The sequence below is a fragment of the Eurytemora carolleeae genome, unplaced genomic scaffold (assembly GCF_000591075.1).
Source record: "Eurytemora carolleeae unplaced genomic scaffold, Eaff_2.0 scaffold182, whole genome shotgun sequence".
NCBI classification, from domain to species: domain Eukaryota; kingdom Metazoa; phylum Arthropoda; class Copepoda; order Calanoida; family Temoridae; genus Eurytemora; species Eurytemora carolleeae.
The window spans coordinates 279,000-304,337 of record NW_019396187.1 but is presented as its reverse complement, the minus strand read 5'-3'; the positions used below and the strand labels follow the sequence as shown (position 1 = coordinate 304,337).

Sequence of the window (25,338 nt, the reverse complement as noted above, 5' to 3'; positions counted from 1 at the left end):
ATTAACCCTTGATTATTCTATCCCCTCCGGAGAGATCAAGATGTTTTAGCGTACAATGATAAAAAGCGGAATGATTGTTGTCTTCATTTTTTTTAATTCAAAATTTCTCAAAGGATTTTGTATGTATTTTCAGTATTTACCCATTTTCTTAAATATTACACTTACAGTTGCAAAATACAAAATAGTTTGCGGCATTTCTCATTAAAGAAAGAGCAAAGACGACAATGATTCCACTTAGTATTAGTTATCTATGATTACTATATTTAATGAAATTTTGTAATATAAAAGACCGATTCTTTCTAAATTTTCCCAGTTATCGTTGATGGTACACAAGCTAGAGAGTCGAAGACAATCAAGAATGAAACTGGTAATATCTAGATTTTACCAAATAATTCTTTTAAACAAGCACTTTGCTGCTTTAAAATCTTAAAATCCAGAGCTATCCGACATTTACTGTACATTGGAGCGCATCTATGATGTAGAGCTTAACCAACCTTATAATATAACCTTGATTTGGTTGGTAAGGTTAGATGAAAGTCTAACGTTTTAGTGAAACTTGAAAGCCGAACGGTATGAAAAGTTGATGCATATTTTTTTAGCAATTTGACTGTCGTAATCGTAATGTACAAACGTTACTATTGTGCAATTAAAATACACTTCACTTAGATTTTACAGAACAGGTTATTTGATGGTTCATCTCTTTCACAAATACTTCCAAAGACGCAATTTATTTTGTAAAAAACTAAATACTAAAAATTGAGTTAATTCGTCGACGAACTTACAAATTACAAGTCTTTCGAATGTTTATGTTTATTTCTTTTCTTGTAATATCTTACAGATATTTTTAAATTGTTAAAACACTTAACACAGCTGTCTATAAATTAATTCTAAAATTTCTAATAATTTTTCTATCATCAGGAACTGGAACAAAAGGAATTAGAAAAGAAAAAAGGATACAAAACTCAGGATCAGATTACAGAGGAAATAATGCGTGAAAAATGGACGGAAAGTAAAGTAAGTATTTCTTCTTCACATTCCAAACCAAAAGAAAGTATTCTAGTATATAAGTGTTTCATTATCTATACATTGTAAAGTTGTATATTGTCGGAAATGACAAAAACAAAAAGTACGCCACTATCTTACTGTCATGTAAAATTTAGTGCATATCCCGTTTTTGCGTTTTTATTATTCGATTTATTATTCAATTGTTCTGATCTAAATCGATCATATTAACGGTTCGCAATTCAGAATTAAGGATGTAGAGTATTTTTCAACAAAATAAGAATATCACCTCCGAAGACAAAAAACAAATTCACTCGCTCCTCGCCCTTTCATAAGAACTCATCAAAGCATTAAACAGAAAATGTAAAATATAGAAAGACAAAAATATTCTGGATAGGATCTCCAAGATTTAAACTTTTACAAAACTTTCTTCATACCTTTGCATTTCCACAATATCGAGGACCCACAGACAACCATATATATATATTTATTATACCAGATCCGCGCTGAACTTTGTCTCGTTCAGGAAGCATATCAATACTTCAGGTAGCATATCTATACTTCAGGTAGTTTATCTATACTTCAGGTAGCATATCTATACTTCAGGTAGTTTATCTATACTTCAGGTAGTATATCTATACTTCAGGTAACATATCTATACTTCAGGTAGTATCTATGCTTCAGGTAACATATCATTTGCCGGAATGGCAAAAAAGATTAGATTGGTTTGGTAAAATTTTGGGAGGAAGAAAACAGAAGGGAGGAATGATGTAGATGAAGTTGATATGGATGAAGGTGGGGGGTGGTAGCTGTTGTATCCAATCTATCTATAACCATCCATCTTAAACATTCTCTCTCCTCTCTGTTATCTGCCAATCTGGTTGTTTAATGAGCACTATGATTCCGATGATTTATTAAGGTTTATAATCCACGATCACATAGGTAGAACAAACTCGCTTAAAGTAAGCCAATTGCGAGAGGCTTAGTGGGATTTCTTAGCAACACTACATGATGGTGTGTGTTATTTTTACTGGTCTGGCTTGTACTACTTAAAATCCTGGTTCAATTTCAGGGTAAAAGTAGCAAATAACAATTTACAAGATAAAAATACATAGATCTAAATTGAATGATAAATTGATGAAATGATACATCATTAAATTAATAATTCTTGTTTTGGGATATAACCACCCCTAAACCAAGCCAACCATTTAAAACCACGCAGGTAGAGAAAAGATAGAAATCCAAGCACTATATCTATACTTCAGGTAGTATATCTATACTTCAGGTAGTATATAGATACTTCAGGTAGCATATCTATACTTCAGGTAGTATATCTATACTTCAGGTAACATATCTTTACTTCAGGTAGCATATCTATACTTCAGGTAGTATATCTGTACTTCAGGTATTATATCTATGCTTCATGTAACATATCTATACTTCAGGTATTAAATCTATACTTCAGGTAACATATCTATACTTCAGGTAGCATATCTATACTTCAGGTAGTATATCAATACTTCAGGTAACATATCTATACTTCAGTAGCATATCTATACTTCAGGTAGCATATCAATACTTCAGGTAACATATCAATACTTCAGGTAGCATATCTATACTTCAGTTAGCATATCAATACTTCAGGTAACATATCTATACTTCAGGTAGCATATCTATACTTCAGGTAGTATATCTGTACTTCAGGTATTATATCTATGGTAACATATCTATACTTCAGGTTTTATATCTATACTTCAGGTAACATATCTATACTTCTGGTAGTATATCATGAAGTTAAGTAACATATCTATACTTCAGGTAGTTTATCTATGCTTCAGGTAACATATCTATAATTCAGGTATTATATCTATACTTCAGGTAACATATCTATACTTTAGGTAACATATCTATACTTCAGGTAGTATATCATGAAGTTAAGTAACATATCTATACTTCAGGCAGTTTATCTGTACTTCAGGTAGTATATCTATACTTCAGGTAGTATATCTATACTTCAGGTAATATATCTTTACTTCAGGTAGTATATCTATAATTCAGGTAGCATATCTATAATTCAGGTAGCACATCTATAATTTAGGTAGCATATCTATACTTCAACTAGCATATTAATACTTCAGGTACAGTGGTACGCCATAATATCGCTACAATGAAGACGACTTTTGATTGTTTAAAAGCTTTTTTCGAATTGCAAGTTTACAAGTTATTAAAGAAAAACTTTTAAAACCTATAGTTTCTCTTTGCTTCCATGTTTATGTTTATCCAGCTCTGTTTAAAAGCTTGATTTAAATCAAAATTGAAATCAAAAGTCGTCTTCATTGTTTTGATATAATTGCCTACACTGTAGCATATATAAAAGATGATAAGGTTCACTTGAACATGAAATTTAATTATATTTGTTTATAAAGGAACAAGTATAAGAGAAGATATATGGGAAAATCTCCCCCACCACCAACTCTGTTCAAGTAATGTCCCCTGTTTGAAAAATAAAAAAAATAAAGAATACAAAAATATTATTGCACCTTTTTATTTGTCAGATATAAACCGGGTAAAGAGAATTTAAATTTGTTTAATCAAATGAAAACAACTAAAAAGAAGAAATATGTGAAAAATGTTAAATAAATTCTAATTATTCCTTTCATAAATCTAAATGGAGCGCACTTCTTTATTTAAAATACGAGGAAAACGCTTTATATTATATATCACATGAAGTTTGTGCTCAATGATGAAATCAAAGAGGGGGACAATCTGAGTTCAAAATGTAAAAAATCAAAATCTTTGACCCAGGGATTCTTGAGAAAATTCACATTAAAGATTTGGCGGATTTTCAGGTTTCAGTTCTGATTTGACATATATCTAAAAGTCCAACAAATTAGTTTATACCCACGTTCTCTGTGTTTTATGAAACAAATGATGAAACAAATTAAATATATTTCTCTTTCTCAGTGCAGAATTGTTAATAATAATTTCTCGATATGTTTGCTGGTGTTATTAAGCACACAGTAATTCTTTAGTTTTTCCAGATATCCAGGAGAATGTATCCCATGACCTTCCAGAGAAGGCCAAAACTTGTTAAAAGCTTGATGAGTTGACGCTGGATAAATTCCAAGGTTTAGATGATAAACTTCTGGAAGGTTGTTATTAACGGATAATTTACGTAAAATGTCGTCTTCTAAGTAATGATCTTGTGAAATCTGTACATAAGATCACTACTTCCTACACTCGCCTCTATAATCAATTTCCATCACATTTTCCGTACATTGGAGCACATCGAGAGTAGCAATCTTAATATACAATCTTGTTTTGGAAATGCCATAGAAAATGCACACAAACCCAATCATTTTTTTGAGGTTGGGAAAGGGGGATGATATACTTTACCCCCCCCCCCACACACACACCTTTTATATGCATATCTTGGACAAACTTAATCTTTCCGAAGAGAATATTACATATGTTCTTCGGATTTCTGATCTATTAGTTATGCATCAACATTAAACCTAAAATAATATTGCTTAATAAGTATTTATGGTTTTTTAGAATTAGCTAATGCTTAACCCTATCTCTGCTGGGGTACTTGAAAACCAGGATATGTTGACCCTCCCCCCCCCCTCTAAATCCCATGTTTGATGTCTAAATATGACAAATGATACATCATTGGAAAGCTCTTGTGCTCTACTTTTAGAATCTGCAAAAAAATTTGCAAATTTGCAAAAATTGAATTTTTTATCGCAAAATCCAGTTATATAGTAAAAATGTTTGCAAAAAAAATTTGTCCAAAAATGAAAAATTATACATTTTTGAAAAGCCCTTGACCATGCCATTTCAAATATGCAAAAATTTTTGCAAAATTTTAAATAACCTGATTTTTAATCAAGAAAAACTAAAAATGTGAAAAATTTCTTTGACAGTTTGTTTGCAAAAAATTTGCAATTTAATTTCGCAAAACTTGTGCAATTCGTTTCCTATGTCAAAGGCTTTCCAAAAACAAAGATTTAGTTTGTTACAGGAAAAAGCAGTCATTCAGGCAGTGTGCCTGAGGACTCATGCAGTTAGTATTAAAGCCCGGTTTTAGGCCTAAAGGGAGGGCTTTGGGTATGTAGGAAAAGTCAGAAAATTTCAACAGCCTTAGACCAATACTTTTTGAGTTATGTAAAAAAACTACAGGGGGGGTCAAATTGACCCCCCCCCCAGCAGGAATAGGGTTAAAAATTAAGAAAGTAGAAATATAAATTATTTAACTAAAGTTGACAATGGAAAAAAGAAAACTAGTTTTATTAATACTCTTTGTTTCATGAGAAAATTAAATTCTAAACTGTTTTTAGATACAGAATTATTATGTGCAAAAACGTGCAAAAATCTATAAAGTAATATTTTTGCATTAACTTGAAATTTTTTTTCTCTTAGAGGCTTAATTTTTACCCGATCATAATGAAATATCACAACGTCTCTGGGATGTTCGGATAAGAAAAAAATCGGATTTGCTCATTGCTCAACCCTGCTCTGAATAAATGCTCTTTGTCTCTTGCCTACGTCCAAAGTAAAATTCTCAAAGCTAAGAATTATCCAGAACTGGCTTAAAAATTACAAGAATCTGTTTAAAGGTATTCAATATAACCCAAAGATCTTAATAGCATGAATAGCAGATTATAATTTCAGGGTGAAGGTAATTTGATCCAACACTTGTACTGTATCCCGTCATTTCCCGGCATATGCGGAACCAGTTCCTTCACTTCTCATTTCCCCTTCAACAAGGAGAACAGCTACCGGAGACAATTACTGTAGTAAGCTGATAGGACGATATTTTATTTCAAGAAGGAATTTACTTAGTTTATCCAGAAGATTTTCCTGATTAAATCAACTCTAACATGGCCCTTGCAGGACGAACTTTTAAACAGCCACCGCTGCCAGCTTCTTTTATGCTGTCAGCAATAGTTTAAAACAAAGTTTGGTTTACACCTGACAATGTCCATGAAGTTTAACAATTGTCCGGCCAATAATTGAGAGTAATCGGGGCAAAATAAAAAAGAAGGTTGTATGTATCCTATGAGTATTATTGAGTTTTATAGTATTCTTGAGTTTCTAGTAACCTTAAGTTTCTAGTATCCTTTGAGTTTTATAGTATCCTTGAGTTTCCAATATCCTTGAGTTTTATAGTATTCTTGAGTTTCTAGTATCCTTGAGTTTCCAGTATCCTTGAGTTTCCAGTATCCTTGAGTTTTATAGTATTCTTGAGTTTCTAGTATCTTTGAGTTTTCAGAATCCTTAAGTTTTATAGTATTCTTGAGTTTCTAGTATCCTTGCGTTTTATAGTATTCTTGAGTTTATAGTATCCTTGAGTTTTCAGTATCCTTGAGTTTTATAGTATTCTTGAGTTTCTAGTATCCTTGAGTTTCCAGTATCCTTGAGTTTCCAGTATCCTTGAGTTTAAAGAAACCTTGAGTTTTATAGTATTCCTGAATTTCTAGTATCCTTGAGTTTCCAGTATCCTTGAGTCTTATAGTATTCTTGAGTTTATAGTATTCTAGAGTTTCCAGTATCCTTGAGTTTCCAGTATCCTTGAGTTTATAGTATCCTTGAGTTTTATAGTATTCATAAATTTCTAGTATCCTTGAATTTCTAGTATCCTTGAGTTTCCAGTATCCTTGAGTTTATAGAATCCTTGAGTTTATAGAATCCTTGCGTTTCTACTATCCTTAAGTTTATAGAATCCTTGTGTTTCTAGTATCCTTAAGTTTAAAGAATCCTTGAGTTTCCAGTATCCTTGAGTTTCCAGTATCCTTGAGTTTTTATAGTATTCCAAGTCCCAGCCGTCATTCATTGGTCCTTTGGGAGGTTTGTTTTGTGATCTATCCTAAACACGATACACTCTGCAGTTTGTTTAAATATCATTAGTTGTTTTACTTTACTCAGTGCAATTATATCTGATTACATAGTTCCCCAGAAACCTTGAAACATAGAACCAAGTTTAGTTCTATATATAGAATATATTCCCTTTAAGTTTCCATAGTTTGATTGATAATTCAGTAGAATACAAGACCTTAGTAGACCTTTAATACTCAAGTAGAATACAAGACCTTAGTAGACCTTTTATACTCAAGTAGAATACAAGTCCTTAGTAGACCTTTAATACTCAAGTATAATACTAGACCTTAATAGACCTTTAATACTCAAGTAGAATACAAGACCTTAGTATACCTTCAAGTATACCTTCAATACTCAAGTAGAATACAAGACCTTAGTAGACCTTCAATACTCAAGTAGAATACAAGACCTTAGTAGACCTTCAATACTCAAGTAGAATACAAGACCTTAGTAGACCTTTAATACTCAAGTATAATACTAGACCTTAGTAGACCTTTAATACTCAAGTAGAATACCAGACCTAGTAGACCTTTAATACTCAAGTAGAATACCAGACCTTAGTAGACCTTTAATACTCAAGTAGAATACCAGACCTTAATAGACCTCTAATACTCAAGTAGAATACTAGACCTCAGTAGACCTTTAATACTCAAGTAGAATACTAGACCTTAGTAGACCTTTAATTAATCAAGTAGAATACCAGACCTTAGTAGACCTTTAATACTCAAGTAGAATACCAGACCTTAATAGACCTTACTCAAGTAGAATACTGGACCTTAGTAGACCTTTAATACTCAAGTAGAATACAAGACCTTAGTAGACCTTTAATACTCAAGTAGAATACAAGACCTTAGTAGACCTTTAATACTCAAGTAGAATACAAGACCTTAGTAGACCTCTAATACTCAAGTAGAATACAAGATTTTAGTTTATTACACAATATATATCAATAATATAGAAATAACCTATGATGATCTTGCAGAAAATTGGAAACCAAGCTGAAAACTTGTTCTTCATATTAAAATGTATGTTGTAGCTTGTCCAGGTAACCGACTGATCCATTCTTATAGTCCCTGTAATCCTATTCTTTTAATATCTGTAATCTTATTCTTATAGTCCCTGTAATCCTATTCTTATAGTTCCTGTAATCTTATTCTTTAGTCCCTGTAATCCTATTCTTATAGTCCATGTAACCTTACTCCCTATTCCCTGTAATAGTGCTCTCTAGTCTCTGTAATCCTTATCCCTAGTCGTTGTAATCCTACTCCCCAGTCCCTGTAATAGTAAACCCTAGTCCCTGTAATTCTACTTCCTAGTCCCTGTAATTCTAATCCTTAATCCCTGTAATCCTAGTCCCTAGTCCCTGTAATTTCTGTAACTAATTGTCTGTCCTTGTATAATTAGTTCAAATACTTAATAAACTAATTAAAACTTTACAGCAAAGAATTCTTTAGTTAAACATTAAATAATTTTTTTTATAAAACTTGAAGTATTTTATCAGTATTTTATTGCAGGGAGCAGAAACCAGGAGTTTGGCCAGCTGCTGGGCTGTTTAACTGAAAAGGTTAAAAAACCTTAAAACAAATTAAAGCTATTACGTATTGTGTAAAAGGGGGTGGGGAGGGGGAGTGGAGACATGTGAAAATATGTTTTGTCAGTCTAAACATACAATGTTTCAGTATTGTGAGAATGTTATGTTTCAGTATTGTGAGAATATTATGTTTCAGTATTGTGAGAATATTATGTTTCTGTATTGTGAGATGGTGAAATATTATGTTTCAATATTGTGAGATGGTGAAATATTATGTTTCAGTATTGTGAGATGGTGAAATATTATGTTTCAGTATTGTGAGATGGTGAAGAAAATGGATGAGCTGATAATTGAGCTCAAGGAATTTCATTCTCAACGAAAATATCCAGATGATAGAATTAAAATATATTTTCAAAATATTTTTTTTAGCACATTGAGAATGAAAAATATAACAGAATTTAAAAGAGAAAAATGATAAAGTCATTAAATTCCAAGGAATTTTATTGTTATTTCAAAACTAAATTTTACTTTTGAACCATAATTTGAGAGCGCTGTAAAACTTACAAGTTATTTTTGCAAAAGTTTATTGTGCTCTTTATTGATAAACCTAATTTAAACAAAAACTTCAAATTATTTGTTTTCTAAACGGAAAAATAAAATAAAATTTTACAAAAAGAATTCTTTTCTGGAACTCTCAAGCAGAGATATAAATAGATATAAATCTTATTCATCATTTAATTAAAATATCGGACAAACCAGTTTCATCCCAAGTAAACTACTTTTCAATTATGCAATTTCCATTTGTTAACAGAAATCTAATAAATATTTAGAGGATAATTTTAGCCACCAAGGAGATAGTATTAGCGTGCTTTTAGGTAAATAATGCATATTATAGTTAAATGTTTTTTCTCGTAATAGATTTAGATATTTTTTTCGTACATTTAAAGGAATTGAGTCTTTGGAACAAAATCAAATATTTAAACCTCGATATTTTTAGAACTCGATGTTGTAAACCTTTGATATTTCAAACTCAGATTATTTTATCTAACAGAATTCATAGTTTGAAATATCTAAGGTCTACAACATTTGGTTCCAAAGTTATAGTGATTAGAAAATCAGAGTTTGTGGCAAAGACTCAATTCCTTTAAAACCAATTGGTAAGTAGACAATTTGCCATATGATCTCATGGCTTTTCAATTTTTACTGGTTTAACCCATTTAACCTTATGAATCTAAGTATAGCTTGGGGGGGGGGGGAGAGCGTCACACGACCCTGACCCCGCCCCCGGCATTATATAGAGTAAAGGTGTAGGGTTGCAAAGTATGTTTATAGACCAATGTTTCAAGGCCAGCTCAATTAAAAAATTAAACTGCTAATGTAAAAACTAAATAATTTTGTCTTTTTGACAAATATTAAGATGTTACACGTGTTTCTAAATCTATTTTTCCAATGGCTTTTCAAAAAAAAATTTATAGCTGTAGCTTTAATCACAAAAAAGTTTTGGCTATTTTAGATTATTTTACTGGGACTCTTAACCACCATGTCCCTTTGAATTAAAAAAAATATTTATAAAAAATCCTTAAAAAAATTTCAAGGTGATAGTTTCAAAAATGAGAGAGTGCTAGGGAAAAAAATAGAAAGGGGCGTCAAACGACCCCTTCCCCCCCCCCCCCGTCTGTTTACTGTGTTAGTTCATACAATTTTTAGAGCGGCACAACAAACTGAGGATCCAGCACGAAGAGGATAATCAGGAGAGAAAACAAAGCATCAGGTTTATCAAGGGTGTAATGCAAGGAAAGTTATTTCAGTGGTGTACGAATTTTTTGTACTGCAGTGTACTGTCTTTGGGCTCTAATGTAAACACAAAAGGGGGGGTGCCACAGCCTGACACGGGATCCATCTTTCTAATAAAAAACTAAAGAAATATTCTGGTCATAGGAATTTATAACATAAATTATCAAAATCTTCAAAATTAAATAAACTGTAAGTTATTCAATTGTAATATGTTACTAAGGTTGCGGAAAAACTTCTGCATTTTTCAATTTTTTTTAATCACTTACCCTCCAAATAAACGTTTTCACAGACAGTACTAAGGAGAAGTAAATTCTCCATTGAACCCCCCTCCTCGAATACTGAACGAACACTGAAACTGATGCATCTATTATTGTTTACAAATTCCGCCCAAAGAGAACTGGTTTCAATATGTACACAGAGTATACAGAACCGCAATTGACTTTCCTTGCATTACACCCTTGAGGTTTATAAATATAAACAACAGGAGGGGGGGGGGGGGTTACTTCAGCAAATTTAAAATCTAATTGTCAAGGTAAACTGAAGAAGGTCATCAACACTCAACAATTCTCTTTTACATTTATATGATGAATGCCTTTGATTTCTTTGTGCACCTATATCTTTGCAACCTGATGATGTAAGCCTTTGATATTTCAAACATAGATTATTTGATTTAACAGACTTAATATTTTGAAATATCAAAGGTCTACGACATTGAATTGCAAAGATATTGAAATTAGAAAACAAAAATTTGTGTTTTGCCTTTATCAAAAGGAAAATATTTTCAGTGAGACCAGATCTATTCTTGAACTCCAGATTAGGAAATTAAATTCTTCAATTCATCACACGTAGATTTTAAAAAATCATTTTTAACTCTTTTTTAAGTATTGTGTATTTTTAACAAGAAAATTCTAGAAATAGCTTTGTATGAAGAAATAAATTAGCCTCTTTGTCAAACGGAGACTTTGTGGACAATGTAGAGGGCTTAGTATAGGATATTTTAATTTTTATCCGATATTTTGTCAAAATATTAAATATTTAGAAGGATTTTGAGACCAATAGATAAACCTAAAATTGGGGAAACTTGGACGCGAAGCGCCCTTAAAGCCTTTAATATCCTTTACTCCTTGTAATTTTTCGGAAACATTCTTTCAAGGTTTGACTTAAAAGATCTAACTCTTCTAAAAATTGAAGAAGATACTATCAGAGAGCTGAGAGAAGAGCAAAATATAAAAATGGAGAAATTAATAAATACATCCCAGCAAACGAGGGAAATAAATGAACATTTAAAAAAGTTTTGCTAAGTATTTTAAAACTGAAGGATCAACAAGTTCAAATTCCATTTTTTGTCTTAAAGAGACTACAGTACTTTCAAGGGACTCTTAAAGAGACTGCAGTACTTTCAAGGGACTCTGTGCAAAGATGACAATGCCCGATTTACAACGGTACCTGGACACCTTATTATGATCAAACATGTGAATGATACTGTCGTTTTCCAGGCTCGAGAACTGTTTTATCCTGTGCGATTCTCCGTTGCTTCTTGTAAACAAGATATGTACTTAAGTCACTTTATCAGAGAAAACGCAAATGAAAATAAATAGCTGTTAAACGAACATTAACATGCATATGTATAATTTATAATTGAGCAGACAAAGCTTTAAATGAATCTTTAATCTCAAAGCTTAAAACCGCTGTAAATATAGATTTCCCATCTTTGAATAAAGGATCACTTGAAATTATTACAATCCCTGAAAATACAATCCCTGAAAATACAATCCCTGAAAATACAATCCCTGAAAATACAATCCCTGAAAATACAATCCCTGAAAATGCAATCCCTGAAAATACAATCCCTGAAAATATAATCCCTGAAAATTCAATACCTGAAAATACAATCCCTGAAAATACAATCCCTGAAAATATATCCCTGAAAATATAATCCCTGAAAATACAATCCCTGAAAATACAATCCCTGAAAATACAATCCCTGAAAATGCAATCCCTGAAAGTACAATCCCTGAAAATATAATCCCTGAAAATTCAATCCCTGAAAATACAATCCCTGAAAATACAATCCTTGAAAATACAATCCCTGAAAATACAATCCCTGAAAATGCAATCCCTGATAATACAATTCCTGAAAATACAATCCCTGAAAATATAATCCCTGAAAATATAATCCCTGAAAATACAATCCCTGAAAATACAATCCCTGAAAATACAATCCCTGATAATACAATCCCTGAAAATACAATCCCTGAAAATACAATCCTTGAAAATACAATCCCTCAAAATACAATCCCTCAAAATACAATCCCTCAAAATACAATCCCTGAAAATACAATCCCTGAAAAAAATGTTTAGTTTAAAAACGATTTTATTACGTTTCACAATGTTACTTCAAGTTCATTTCTTCGTATCGGGAAAACAACACGAAACTATTGGAAGAAGTGGATCTCAAGATTACTGAAAACAAGATGAAGGTAGATAATATATTTACAAAATACAAAATACAATCATGCTGAGTCAGATGTTCAGACCCAGATCCAATTTCAACACCTTTTTCACCCATTAAACATGGTTTTTACCTTTTCTAAATTTCATTTTAACGCTTTAATATTTACTTTTAATGCATAATTCACATGCTGGGTCAACTTTATACTGGGTAGTCTAGAATGGTCGGTACGATTGAGTTCATTTAGTGTAAAACTACACCATACAGGAAAAATCCTTGTAATGGTTCGGATCATTCAAAAATTGGAGCCATTTGCAATACATAGATTATTGATCAGCAAATTGTTCAAATGTTGTTTTAATTTCAATAAACTTTAGGCAGCAGGCTGGAGGCATGTTCAATACTTTTACAAGTTGGAGTCTGCATGCATCTATGCTAAATCTGTAAAATATACAATTATTTCTTGTTGTTTTAATCAAAAAAACTTTTTGGAAAATGAAATTAATGGCGAAATCGATATGTTTTAATGTGTTTTGAACTTGGCACTTTCTGAATTTTGAAATTATTTTATCCTGTTCCTCCACAGCCAGGGAATATATACTCCCAAAAAATAGTTGTCCTTTAACCTCGGAAAAAGTAAAACGTGGAATTTAATAAACAGCTTGTTAAAAAATCTTCTTTTTACACTCGTCAATCTAATTTCTGAAACTATAACTAATATTTCTAAAAAATAATTGTGAAAATAATGTCTGATTAAAAATGAGAACGTTAAAAGTAAAACTTGATATTGCTATAGCTGGTGCCAATGATTGTTTTGTTGGCTCAGTTCTTTTGGTTTTTAAAAATATTTAGACATAAATATAGAACTTTAGTATAGCAGATTTATTTTGGGTCGTTTTCCGATTTTATCTTGCTCCTGGATTTGAAACTATTAGCTTAAATATTCCCGACACCTTATGAACTAGATGTATCAACAAAATTTAAGTTTTAATTGTTTGCATTGCGTACATCAAAGAATTTCCAGACATTTTCACCTACGCGGAATTATTTCACTTTTGTAAATATCGTGTAATTTCTAAATAGTCATCTTGCGAAATTTCGCAGAATTAGGCGTTTTTAGAATGTTGTTTGTTCCATTAGATCGGACAGTTTTATCAGCAATTTTTAGTGGAACAAAAAGCACTGAAATATTTTAAATATCTTGAATATTCTAGATAGCAGAGGTTGAAGAGGGATTGAAAGAAACTAAAGAATGTTATGAGCCAAGGTTTACTAAACTGGAAGGTATTATATTATCACTTAAAAACAATACCGGTTCAATATGAGATTATGTTGGTCTCCAGGGGATACATCTAGCTCTTTTAACAAAGAGAATAGAATATATATTAGAGGGGAATTTAAGCTAGAAAAAAGTGTAAAACAGCCATCTTGTTGTACTGTTTCCATACTGCAGGTGTACTTCACATATTTATGCTATATAACCTTTTGGGCCCTGGAATATCATTTTATAAAAAATCTAAAATTAATATTAAAAGAAAATCAAATTATGAAATAGGCTGGTTTCATAATTGACTAATGATAATTTCACATAGACTCTATGCCTTTCACTTTACAAACGATGATTTTCCGTTATAATTATAAATCAAATGATGTTTTATTCACCTAATTCATTTTATAAAGTTTATTCAACAGCTTTAAAAATTCGAAATTGAAATGGATAGTCTAGAGAACATACTGTATTAATGTACTCTACTGCATATAATTTGTGAACATTTACATGATTTGTACACTTTAAACTCCCATTCAGACTGAAAGGGACTGAAAGAATTCATACCGAGAGATTCTTTAAATTCCCCTCTAATATATATTCCCCTCTATGACTTTTAATACAATTCTAACATTGCTTTATTCTCAGCATTTCTAAATTATAAAGTAAAAACCCCAATATGTCTAAATAATAAAAAACTATTTTGTTTTAAATGTTAATGTATAATGTATGGGTAATTTAAGCCTTTCAGGGTAAACTAAACAGTATATTCGCTTTGCTCTCGAATTCTGAACGAAAAATCTGCTGTTTCTCCAGCCACAGTTGTCTTTGAAAAGTAAGACTAATATCAATCAACAGCGAATAGGCTGTTTAGTTTACCCTAATATTACCCAAATAAGTGAACGGCCCCTTTAAAATATGTTGCGTAACCTATGGATTTTAATGTATGAATCTTGGAGGTAAAATTCTTCTTAAAAATCTTTTTTCTCTCAAATAAGCAAATATAATTAGGGAAGCTTATTTGTTCCATCTTAAAATAAAGATTCATGATGACAGGGAACAGGCAGGGTGTCTCAATAAACATAATAGACGACTTTTGTTAACTAAAATAAATTTTAATCCCAAGCCAAGCCAAATTTTCGCTCTTAACTGTTTCAAATGAAATGTATTTACGAAAAACTGGTATACAGAACAAACAGATTTGAAGGTTATGACAGAGAGCTAAAGGAAGCTCGATTCATGATTTTACATTACCTAGACATTTAGCTAAAAAATATTAAATAAATCAATTTAATTTAGAAAGTATGGCGGAAGTTGAACAAGAGCAGGAGAAAACTAATGCAATCAGTGGATCAATGGAACAACTTATTCAAGAGAAGAAACAGGTTCAAACTTTTTGATTTTATAGTTAAGTTCATGCGTAAGATGTGTTTGGGTGTCCGCTTGTCTGTGTTTATCAAATCAGCATCAAAACGATCGGACCGATTAAGTCCAACCATTTTTGTTGTATCTTACATGATCCCAGGATACCGTCACCAGAATATAAATGTCCCTTGAAATAATTTAGATTTGTAAACATTTAAAATCCGCAAATGAAAACAAGGAAATCCGCAAATTTGTTTTTGTTATTATTTGAAAAATTTGCAAAAGTATTTTAGAAAGATCAGCAACAGAAAAAACTGAAAATATTATCAGAATAATTGGCACAAAGCGCCATGTAAATCTAGGATATCTGTATAAAAATCCAAAATAAATGTATTTTTTTCCTACTAAGGGACACTAGTTCCAATCACGATTTGGCTCATTTCTAACACTGATTATCAGAAATTACGTAAAGCTGCAAAGTATACATCTTTCAATTCTAGCCGAGAAGAAAATGCTTTCTATATTTCTATATTTCTATTACTCAGGGTAGATGATAAATTTAGATATTTGAATATTTAGAGTGAAGATAATATATTGACCGTAATAAGAGAGAATGTGAATGAACTAAGTTCTAGAATTGAAAGTAAATCAGACACCTCAAGGTGAGACAGTTACTTGCTAAAGGGTCCATTGAATCAGCCATCTTCTAGTTAGGGATGTTAACGTTTTCATTTTTCAGAAAAACAATCGTTTCGTTATGAAAACAACGACGAAAGATCGAAAACAAAACGATCGTTTTTTTAAAAGTTCGTTTTTTAAAAAAGGTTGTTTTTAAAACGATCGTTTTTCAAAACGCTCGTTTTTCAAAACGCACGTTTTTAAAAACGATATTTTTTCAAAATAATCGTTTTTCAAAACGATCGTTTTTATTAAATTCGACGTTTCTTTAACGATCGTTAACGACGACCCTTCGTTAACAATCGTTAGCGACGAACCTTCGTTAACGATCGTTAACGACAACCCTTCAATAGCGATCGTTAACGACGACCCCTTCGTTAACGATCGTTAACGAAGAGAGGAAACCGACCTGAAGGGCATCTGTACTTATCAATGAGTAGTTTTTAAGAAAATATCTTGGAGTTTTAACTCTCCCAAAACGGTTAAACTTCATGTAAGACGACATTCAATAAAGTTGCATGTAATTTTAAAAAAAAGACTGTTTTGATAAAGTTCGTCGTTTCGTTAACGATCGTTAACGACGACCGTTTATATAATTGTCAATAAATTTTTTTTCAAAAACGATAGTTTTTTTAAAAACAATCGTATAAAAGACGGTCACGAATCGTTTTAATAAAAACGATCGTTTTCAAAAACGATCGCTTTTCGTTTTCTAACAGTTCAAAACAAGTGGGTTGTTTTTAAAAATAATCGTTTTTTCCGAAAACGAAACGATCGTTTTTGAAAACGAAACAAAAAACGATCGTTTAACGATCGTTTAACGAACGTTTACAAAAAAGATTAACAACCCTACTTCTAGTCATACAAATAAAATCACATAAAGTTTTTTTCTTTTTTTTTGTGTCCAATTATAACCCCTTTACTCCTAGTGATTTTTTATCCGTAATTTATTTTTGGTAATTTAGGTTAGATGTAATATACACATCATTAAGGTAATAAAGATATTCTATTTTAAATCAATATTTTTCAAAAATATCAAAATGTTTTAATTTAAAAATTGAATATATGCATTTTCAGCAACGAAGCAGATACAGTTCGTTTAAAGATGGCTGATTTTGAAGTTAAGAGTGCAGAAACTTTTATTAAAATATCTGAGACGGAGCAAAGCGTTCAGGTGCACTAATGTTAAAACCATAAACTGTGGCAATTTTTTATTAAATATAACACGAGGGATGGGGGGGGGGGAATATACGGCGGATTCTATTCGTTATTCCGCTTTTCTATTGGTTGCCACATACATTAAAAGAGGAAAATGTTTGAAAATAATTTTTAATCATCTATTTTAGTATTTTTCTGGGAAAAAAGTTTTTCCGTGATTATTAAATGAGATTAGTTGCTTTGAATTAAATGTCATACCAAACAAAAATATTAATCTTTGACCTTATAGGGACTTTCAACATAGCTTTAACACATATAGTATTTAGACATGAATTGTCTTTTAGACAAGTTTGAACCAGATTAAAGACGACATTGCATCGATGGAAAAGAACATTATGGAGAGTAAAACATCATGTTTAAAATTTAGGTATTTCTATGCAGAAAACGATTATATTCTAAATGTGTGGTTACAAATTTAATATTTGAGGGAAAATTCATTTCTTTCTAAAAAACGTTTTGCACATGTTATACTTTCTTTTTCCTGTCTAGGGATGAATACTTATCTACGTTTGGTGAAAGTGAATCCAAGCAACAGATTGAAGAAAAGGACAGACGAAGGAAAAAGAACATAAATGCATTAAATAATACATAAGTCAAACAAGATAATGATAAAGAATGTCAGCATTATAGAGTTTACAATAGAATAAAATCTGTTTTGAACAAATATTCAATTATTAATTTAGGCAATCGCAATTAAAAAGAAAACTGCCACCGATGCATTTTAAAAATTTATATGAAATAAGCAATTATAAAATGAATTTATGCTTGACAAATACAGAGATGCTGAATATGCAAAATCCAAATTTGAGTAAGTATTTATTATTTATTGTATTATTTAGAGATACAAAAACTACCTATTCATGTATTTTTGTTAGAAAATAACTTTTTAATGTTATACGAGTTTAGAAATTTTAAATGTGTGCAGAGGTCAGAATTTATGAACCTGACAGAAATAGTTCAACTTGTTACGACCTGAGTCTAAAACTATAGAACGAAAAGTTTTGACTTAAATTTTAAGTTCATGGTTAAATGCCACTTCTGACTTAATTTAAACCTGAACTTTAACCGTGAGGTTAAATATTTAATCCTGTGGTTAAATATTTAACTCGCCGAAATCGACGAGTTAAAATTTAACACAGGGTTAAAATCTTGAAATCCCGCAATCCCTATTAGTCTATCATCATTCAGCTGAGTAAGCGGCATTCAACTAATTACGATATATTTAAAAGTAAAAACCTTGATTTAATAAATTTCACGTTTTAGATTAATAAATGTTTGCATGTAAACCCAAAATATGGTTGTAACTGGAAATATGTTTTGTTTTCCGTCACGTAAATAATTTGAAATTTAAAAAACAGCTGATTACCGATAGTTACGTAATAATTCTCCGTAAATCCTTTTCTCTGATTGGTTCAGAATTTTCTAGGGAAATTCAAATTTTAAATTAAGAAAGCTTAATATTTAAGTAGCTACTCATTATTTTACAGAACTTTTAACCTCGAACTTAAAATTCGCGTATTCTTTAGTTTTAGACTCTGTACAACTACCTCGTACTGCAAAATTTGAAGCCTGAGAAATTGTAGAGAAACAGTTAAACTAGGCGTAGCTAGTTTAACTCTTACTCCTTATTAAAAAATTACGAACTCAGTTTGCTTTTCATAAACTAGTCTGTTTTTGTTAATGGTTTTCATAAAATAGTTTGTTTTTGTTAATAGTTTTCATAAACTAGTTTGTTTTTGTTAATAGTTTTCATAAACTAGTTTGTTTTTGTTAATAGTTTTCATAAACTAGTTTGTTCTTGTTAATAGTTTTCATAAACTAGTTTGTTTTTGTTAATAGTTTTCATAAACTAGTTTGTTCTTGTTAATAATTTTCATAAACTAGTTTGTTTTGTTAATAGTTTTCATAAACTAGTTTGTTTTTGTTTACAATATGTTACAACTCCTAAAAAGAGTCTTTTTTAGTGATTTGAAGAAAGAAACAGAATTGATTAATCAACGACTACAAGATCTGGATAACAAGGTTAAATTGTGCAGTTTGCAAACCTTGAAAAGAATAAAAAATTGAAAATTAAGCAATGTTTAAGAGTTTCCATCCCAATTCAGTATTCTATATATACTTGAAGAATTCAAAAGAAACGTTAACAAAATAAGAAAATACAATTTTTTCATTTTCTAAAATATAAAATACTCCCTCCTTGTAAACAGATTTGGTAAATTTCAAATGAAATAATAAAGTTCTAATAAAGGAAACTGTGAAATATGTTTTATTAAAATAATCTTCTAACGACGACTTTGTTCTACCAAATGGAAAAGAAAAGTATAACAATAATTTTTATAATATTCAAAATAAAGAGTAAATAACTATATTAACTTTGATTAAAAGGGCCGTTTTTTAAACAATTTTTAACAATATTTGAAATGGATAGTTTCAAAGAAAGTACGTAAAATTCAATAAAAATAGCAATATTCTTATATATCACCAAGGTTTCTCAAAAGTGAATAAAAAACCCGTTCTCGAATAAAACGTCGTCTTCGCTGGTTTAAACATTATAAAATAATGCGGATGAAAGGATATCGTTGCAAATCTTGCAAAGACACTGTTGGCCTCAAGATAGGATTTCCCTTAGGAGGTCAACACCTAAAATCAATAAAGTGTTGTTCTGTATCAAATCACGTTTTAGTTGTTGTGTGTTAAAAGGAGTGTTCGCGAAAAATTAAAGGGGGTATAAGCTTACGTCAAAAAATACTATGGTGACGACTTCTAATTTTACTTCTATCTGTTGTGTACATAAGAAGAAAGTTGTTAAAAACGACTCATACCAAAGCACATAAATTTTACTAGAAGAGGATTTGGCGTACCGTTCCGTTTTGCCTCAAAGTCAAATAGTCTGTATTTGTACAGTACTGCTTGGCCTGGCTAGTTGAAATTCGGTCCGTTACATGGAATGAACTTGAATGTACCAGGGAAGAACGTAGCGTCCACACAAAATCAGAAAGTTGCAATATTCGTCTTAGATCGTAAAAAATCAATTTAATTCCGAACAAATCATTCTGATATTACAACCTATATACTCATCGAATTTTATTTGACGCATTCTTATCTAGTTGATATTTCATAATATATTTTATTAGTATTATATATGATGCAATTTAAACGACGATTATAGTTGGCCACCAGGTGTCTTTGCTCTCGATGTTTTTGCATGGTTCCACGTGGGAGAGACACTTAGTGGACAAAAAATCGTCGTTAAAAGTGCATTGTATATATAACAAATAAAAAATATTTCGAAGTATCAACTATATAGGAATGTGTCGAATATAATTCGATGATTATAGGTTGTGAGACAACACAAATTACATCGAGTAAATTTATTGTCATTGGTGGCTAATTAATTCATTTTTTTCTCGTGTGGTCAGTATATCTGTGTTTAATGGGTAGTCTGAAGAAAAAGAATGAATAAAAAATAGAAAAAGGCATAAGAGTAAGTGTTTCTATAATCATAATGATTCATGATTTTCAGGGGTAAAACGTTGACACACATCAATAGCCATAATTTTCTGCGGGAACGTAAACCTATATGTCCTAGGGTTCCAGGCACAAAACAAGTTCTTCCCTGCCCCCTAAATAAAAATATAATTAATATAAACAAAATAATAATTTAATGTTGTTACACTTGTACTGTGTACATCGTGTACCTTTAAAGTATCCCTCCCCCCCTAAGAAAAAAGCAATTAACTAATAGGGTTGCCATGAAATGAAAGGGGAAGAAGGGGGGCACGGGGGGATGGTCTCTTCTTTTCCGGATAAGGCAAACTTGATAGATTTTTAAATCTTTAATAAAACAGCCGCTTTGATTTTTGATTAAATCAATTTTTTTTAATTTATGGGAAAACTTAATTAAATCTTGGGATCGTAATATTATGAGGGTTTAAGGTTGTCTTTACAGTCTCATCCTGAATGACGATTAGTTGGCCACCAGGTGTCCATGCTCTCGATATTTCTGCATTGCTTCCAAGTTGGAGAGACACCTAGTGGACAAAAATCATCGTTTAAAATGCATTGTAAAATATTATGAGGTATCAACTATACACAAATGAGTCGAATATAATTCGATGATTATAGGTTGTAATGTATGAATGATTTGTTTGAAATTAAATTGAATTATTTACGATCTGAGTCGAAAATTGCTACTGTCTGATTTTTTATGGACGCTACAGGCTACAGCGTTCTTCAAGATGAGTCGTTTTTAACAATTCTCTCCTTATAGACGCAACAGATAGAAGCGATCACCATCGCATACTTTTCGATTTAAGCCTATACCCCCTTTCATTTTTTCGCGAACACTCCCTTAGAGATCAAAATAGGTCGTGTTAGTGTCAGAAACAATAAAATCATCTCCGAAACATTGCATCCAGGATTATTTTGGAGATCAACACCATCGTCCATCATCCTTGATCTTGAATATTTCAGTTTGGAGATCAACACTATTGTCCATCATCCTTGATCTTGAATATTTTAGTTTGGAGATCAACACCAACGTCCATCATCCTTGAACTTGAATATTTCAGTTTGGAGATCAACACCATCGTCCATCATCCTTGAACTTGAATATTTCAGTTTGGAGATCAACACCATCGTCCATCATCCTTGATCTTGAATATTTCAGTTTGGAGATCAAAACCATCGTCCATCATCCTTGATCTTGAATATTTCAGTTTGGAGATCAACACCTGGAACTGCAAACTCTGTTCAAGGAGAAGCATAGTAGTCTAGAGAAATCTCTTCAAACCACAGCAGTTGAATTTAGATCTAAACATGAGGTTGGTTTCATACCACACAACACAGAATCCTGAATCCTTAATCCTAAATCTTGGATTCTGAATTATGAATATCTCCTGTATCCTGAATCCTAAATCCTTATTCCATGATCCTGTCTCCTGAATCCTGAATCCTTATTCAATGATTTTGTCTCCTGAATCATAATTCATTAATCAATGATCCTGTGTCCTGAATCCTAAGTCCTTATTCCATGATCCTGTCTCCTGAATCCTAAATCCTTATTCCATGATCCTGTCTCCTGAATCCTAAATCCTTATTTGCATGATCCTGTCTCCTGAATCCTAAATCATTATTCCATGATACTGTGTCCTGAATCCTAAATCCTTGTTCTATGATCCTGTGTCCAGAATCCTAAATCCTTATTCAATGATCGTGTGTCCTGAATCCTAATTCCTTATTTGCATGATCCTGTCTCCTGAATCCTAAATCTTTATTCCATGATCCTGTATCCTGAATCCTAAACCCTTATTCCATGAATCTGAATCCTAATTCCTGATTTTATTTGCATGTATCTCACAGATTATAATATAAGAAATGAAATAACTGAACCTAAGTGATGTATTATACGAATATTGCTTCACTCAGCATGTTTCTTATTTCATCTCGTTATCATTACACACACGGACAGTATAATCCTGGCAGGATATATTTCTCATTTTCTATCTTTTTATTCCTCTCTTATTTGAAGAATAAATATTTTGGAGGTTTACTTCTTTTATTTCAGCATGTAGTTAAAGTATTTAGTTGTTTACACTGTACAGGGATCAGTAACATTTTGTATAGTGCATTTTTGTACATTAATTTTACCTATACCAAATGTTACCTTTACCAAATGTTAACTATACCAAATGTGATCTATGCAAAATGTTACGTAGACGAAATATTACCTCTACCAAATGTTACCTACACCAAATGTTAACCATACCAAATGTTAACTATACCAAATGTTATCTATGCAAAATGTTACCTAGACCAAATGTTAACTATACCAAATGTTAACTATACCAAATGTTAACTATACCAAATGTTAACTATACCAAATGTTATTTATGCAAAATGTTACCTATACGAAAATGTACTATAGGAAACGTTACTGATCCCTGTACAGATATTCTTTAAAGTGTGTTTGATGATTTTACTTTTGTGCTTCTGGGGGTGAAATTCCAACAGATTATCCAGCAGAATTCATCAGATGTTTGTTCAAAAAATATTTGTTTTCTTATCTTAAATCATTGTTACTTTATTTTGAAAATAAAACCTTTTTATTAAGAACTTACATAGAAGTGTTTAAATTTGATTGTGATTCATAACTTTTTTTCAATCGGAGGATGTATTGACATCTAGATTTTAGATTTAAAAAAATATATTGTTATTATTATATTAATTCTATTATTAGTTGGTTCTGCTGAGACAAAAAGAAAACAATTTTTTTTTACAGGAAAGGGTCTTTAAATGATAGTAATGAAATCATGAAATTATAAAAATTTACGCCCCTTGTGTTAAAAAAACTAATTTTTAAACATTTGTTTTGGTTAAAGATTAGTTAAAACCCAATATTTAGGAGACCGCTCAATCCCTGAGGAAGGAATTAAAGCTGGTTAAAGAGAATCTAAACACTAAGCTAGAAGATACTATTCAGGAAAAACAAACTTTACATCATTGTTTTTTTCTGGATCTTTTGGGATATGTTTAAAATAGGTGACAAATAAATGCTACCGTTAAATTTTTTTAACCCCTGGCCTCTAATAAGACCGCCCGGCCTCCCCCGGCCTCCTCTAAAAAAGAGGATAAAAAAATTCAAAAATTTAACTTGAACCTCTGAACCTAAAATTTTGCCTCTTTTTTCGAAAGCATTTCTTTTTTCTTGTTTTTAATAATAAAGTTTGTTTTGCTTGGAGTTGGCTGTTGAGGATTCAAGATCACAGATTAAAATATTTCAAGAGAAAATTTCAAGCTTGCAGAGAGATAGTTAAACAGATTGTAATCTTCATACAAACAAAAAAAACTTAAAATGGAAAATTGACAACAGTTCCCCTTTTTTTGGATAAAATCTTTCTCTGTCTGGATAAATAGAATTCTTGATTTTTCACCAGTATATTTTCTTTATAATCATAAACAAGAACGACATATAGAAATATTACAAACTAATAAAAATGTTATCCTTTAAAAACAGTAAAAACAGTGCACAGATTTGATAAAAGATGTCTTTTTTTCATATGAACAATGCAAAGTAATTAGAAAACTAATATTACATTAAAATGTATAATGTAATGTAATAAAATGTATAACGTTAATAACTATATTTTTCCAATATAATTTAAAATATGTTGATTCTCAATTCTCATGCAGTTATATGATTAGTATTTGCATATCTTATCAATGTTGGAGTTTTTATAGGAGACACTTACAAAATATAATCGAACAAAAAGTGAACAAGGACCTTTTGAAATTTGTTTTCAATATATGCAAGTTTAATATATCCTGTCAATGAAAGAGGGGGATGAGAGGGGGGGGGGGTTGCTAAAAATAATTAAATAATTTTTTTGACCCATTGTTTGCGCAGGCGCATACTTGAACAATTCTTGAACTTTCAAGTTGAGAAGAAATATTTCTCATTGGAGTCATTAAAGAGAAGTTTTTATAGAAGACTTGCCTTAATTATTTCATAATTTATCTGATTTTATTAAACCTCAATGTGTATACTCTACAGATTAGAGACTAGAGAGCTTCTTACATTTTGAATATTTAATTATAGTTAAGTTTGATAAGATTTTATCAATTTGATATCAGATTTTATCAATTTGATATCAGACTTTATCAATTTGATATCAGATTTTATCAATTTGATATCAGACTTTATCAATTTGATATCAAACTTTATCAATTTGACATCAGACTTTATCAATTTGATATCAGACTTTATCAATTTGATATCAGATTTTATCAATTTTTGATATCAGACTTTATCAATTTGATATCAGATTTTATCAATTTGATATCAGATTTTATCAATTTGTTTATCAATTTGATATCAGATTTTATCAATTTGATATAAGATTTTATAGAATCCAATGCCAAAGCAAAGGGGTAGTCCGGCTATGTAAGGTATTTTAACTGAGTATGCAGTGTTGAGAACAAATACTTTAGGATTCATTTGAGACATAAATAAAACATTTCAAAGATCTGTAAATTCTAAGTTTGAGCGAAAAGTCTACGTTCAAAATCGTACGTTTTCAGAATTATTTTCTTTTTAATTATTAAATAACGACGAGAAAAAATGATAACAAAATTCTACAGTAAACTAGTTGT

At 30.9% G+C, this 25,338-nt stretch overlaps 1 protein-coding gene across 5 annotated transcripts; it reads left to right on the top strand.

Annotated features, from left to right (window-relative positions):
• The first annotated feature begins 321 nt into the window (after nt 1–321).
• On the top strand, nt 322–24,118 carry LOC111697619 (spindle assembly checkpoint component MAD1). Of its 5 annotated transcripts, XM_023467682.1 has the most exons (26): nt 322–367; nt 919–1,014; nt 1,502–1,548; nt 5,677–5,801; nt 7,865–7,927; nt 8,397–8,446; nt 8,727–8,774; nt 8,869–8,908; nt 9,244–9,288; nt 10,121–10,184; nt 10,993–11,025; nt 11,412–11,478; nt 12,631–12,687; nt 13,874–13,943; nt 15,226–15,311; nt 15,871–15,953; nt 16,935–16,961; nt 17,047–17,143; nt 17,472–17,554; nt 17,677–17,745; nt 17,966–17,995; nt 19,152–19,209; nt 21,906–22,010; nt 23,426–23,467; nt 23,591–23,668; nt 23,928–24,118. In XM_023467682.1, the coding sequence occupies exons 5-26, from the start codon at nt 7,906–7,908 to the stop codon at nt 24,000–24,002; spliced, it is 1,329 nt and encodes a 442-aa protein (XP_023323450.1). In that variant the 5' UTR covers nt 322–367; nt 919–1,014; nt 1,502–1,548; nt 5,677–5,801; nt 7,865–7,905; the 3' UTR covers nt 24,003–24,118. The 5 variants fall into 5 exon arrangements, with proteins under 5 accessions (XP_023323450.1, XP_023323451.1, XP_023323454.1 ...); XM_023467683.1 differs by lacking the exon at nt 5,677–5,801; XM_023467681.1 differs by lacking the exons at nt 322–367; nt 919–1,014; nt 1,502–1,548 and adding an exon at nt 3,935–4,154.
• Nucleotides 24,119–25,338: the final 1,220 nt, after the last annotated feature.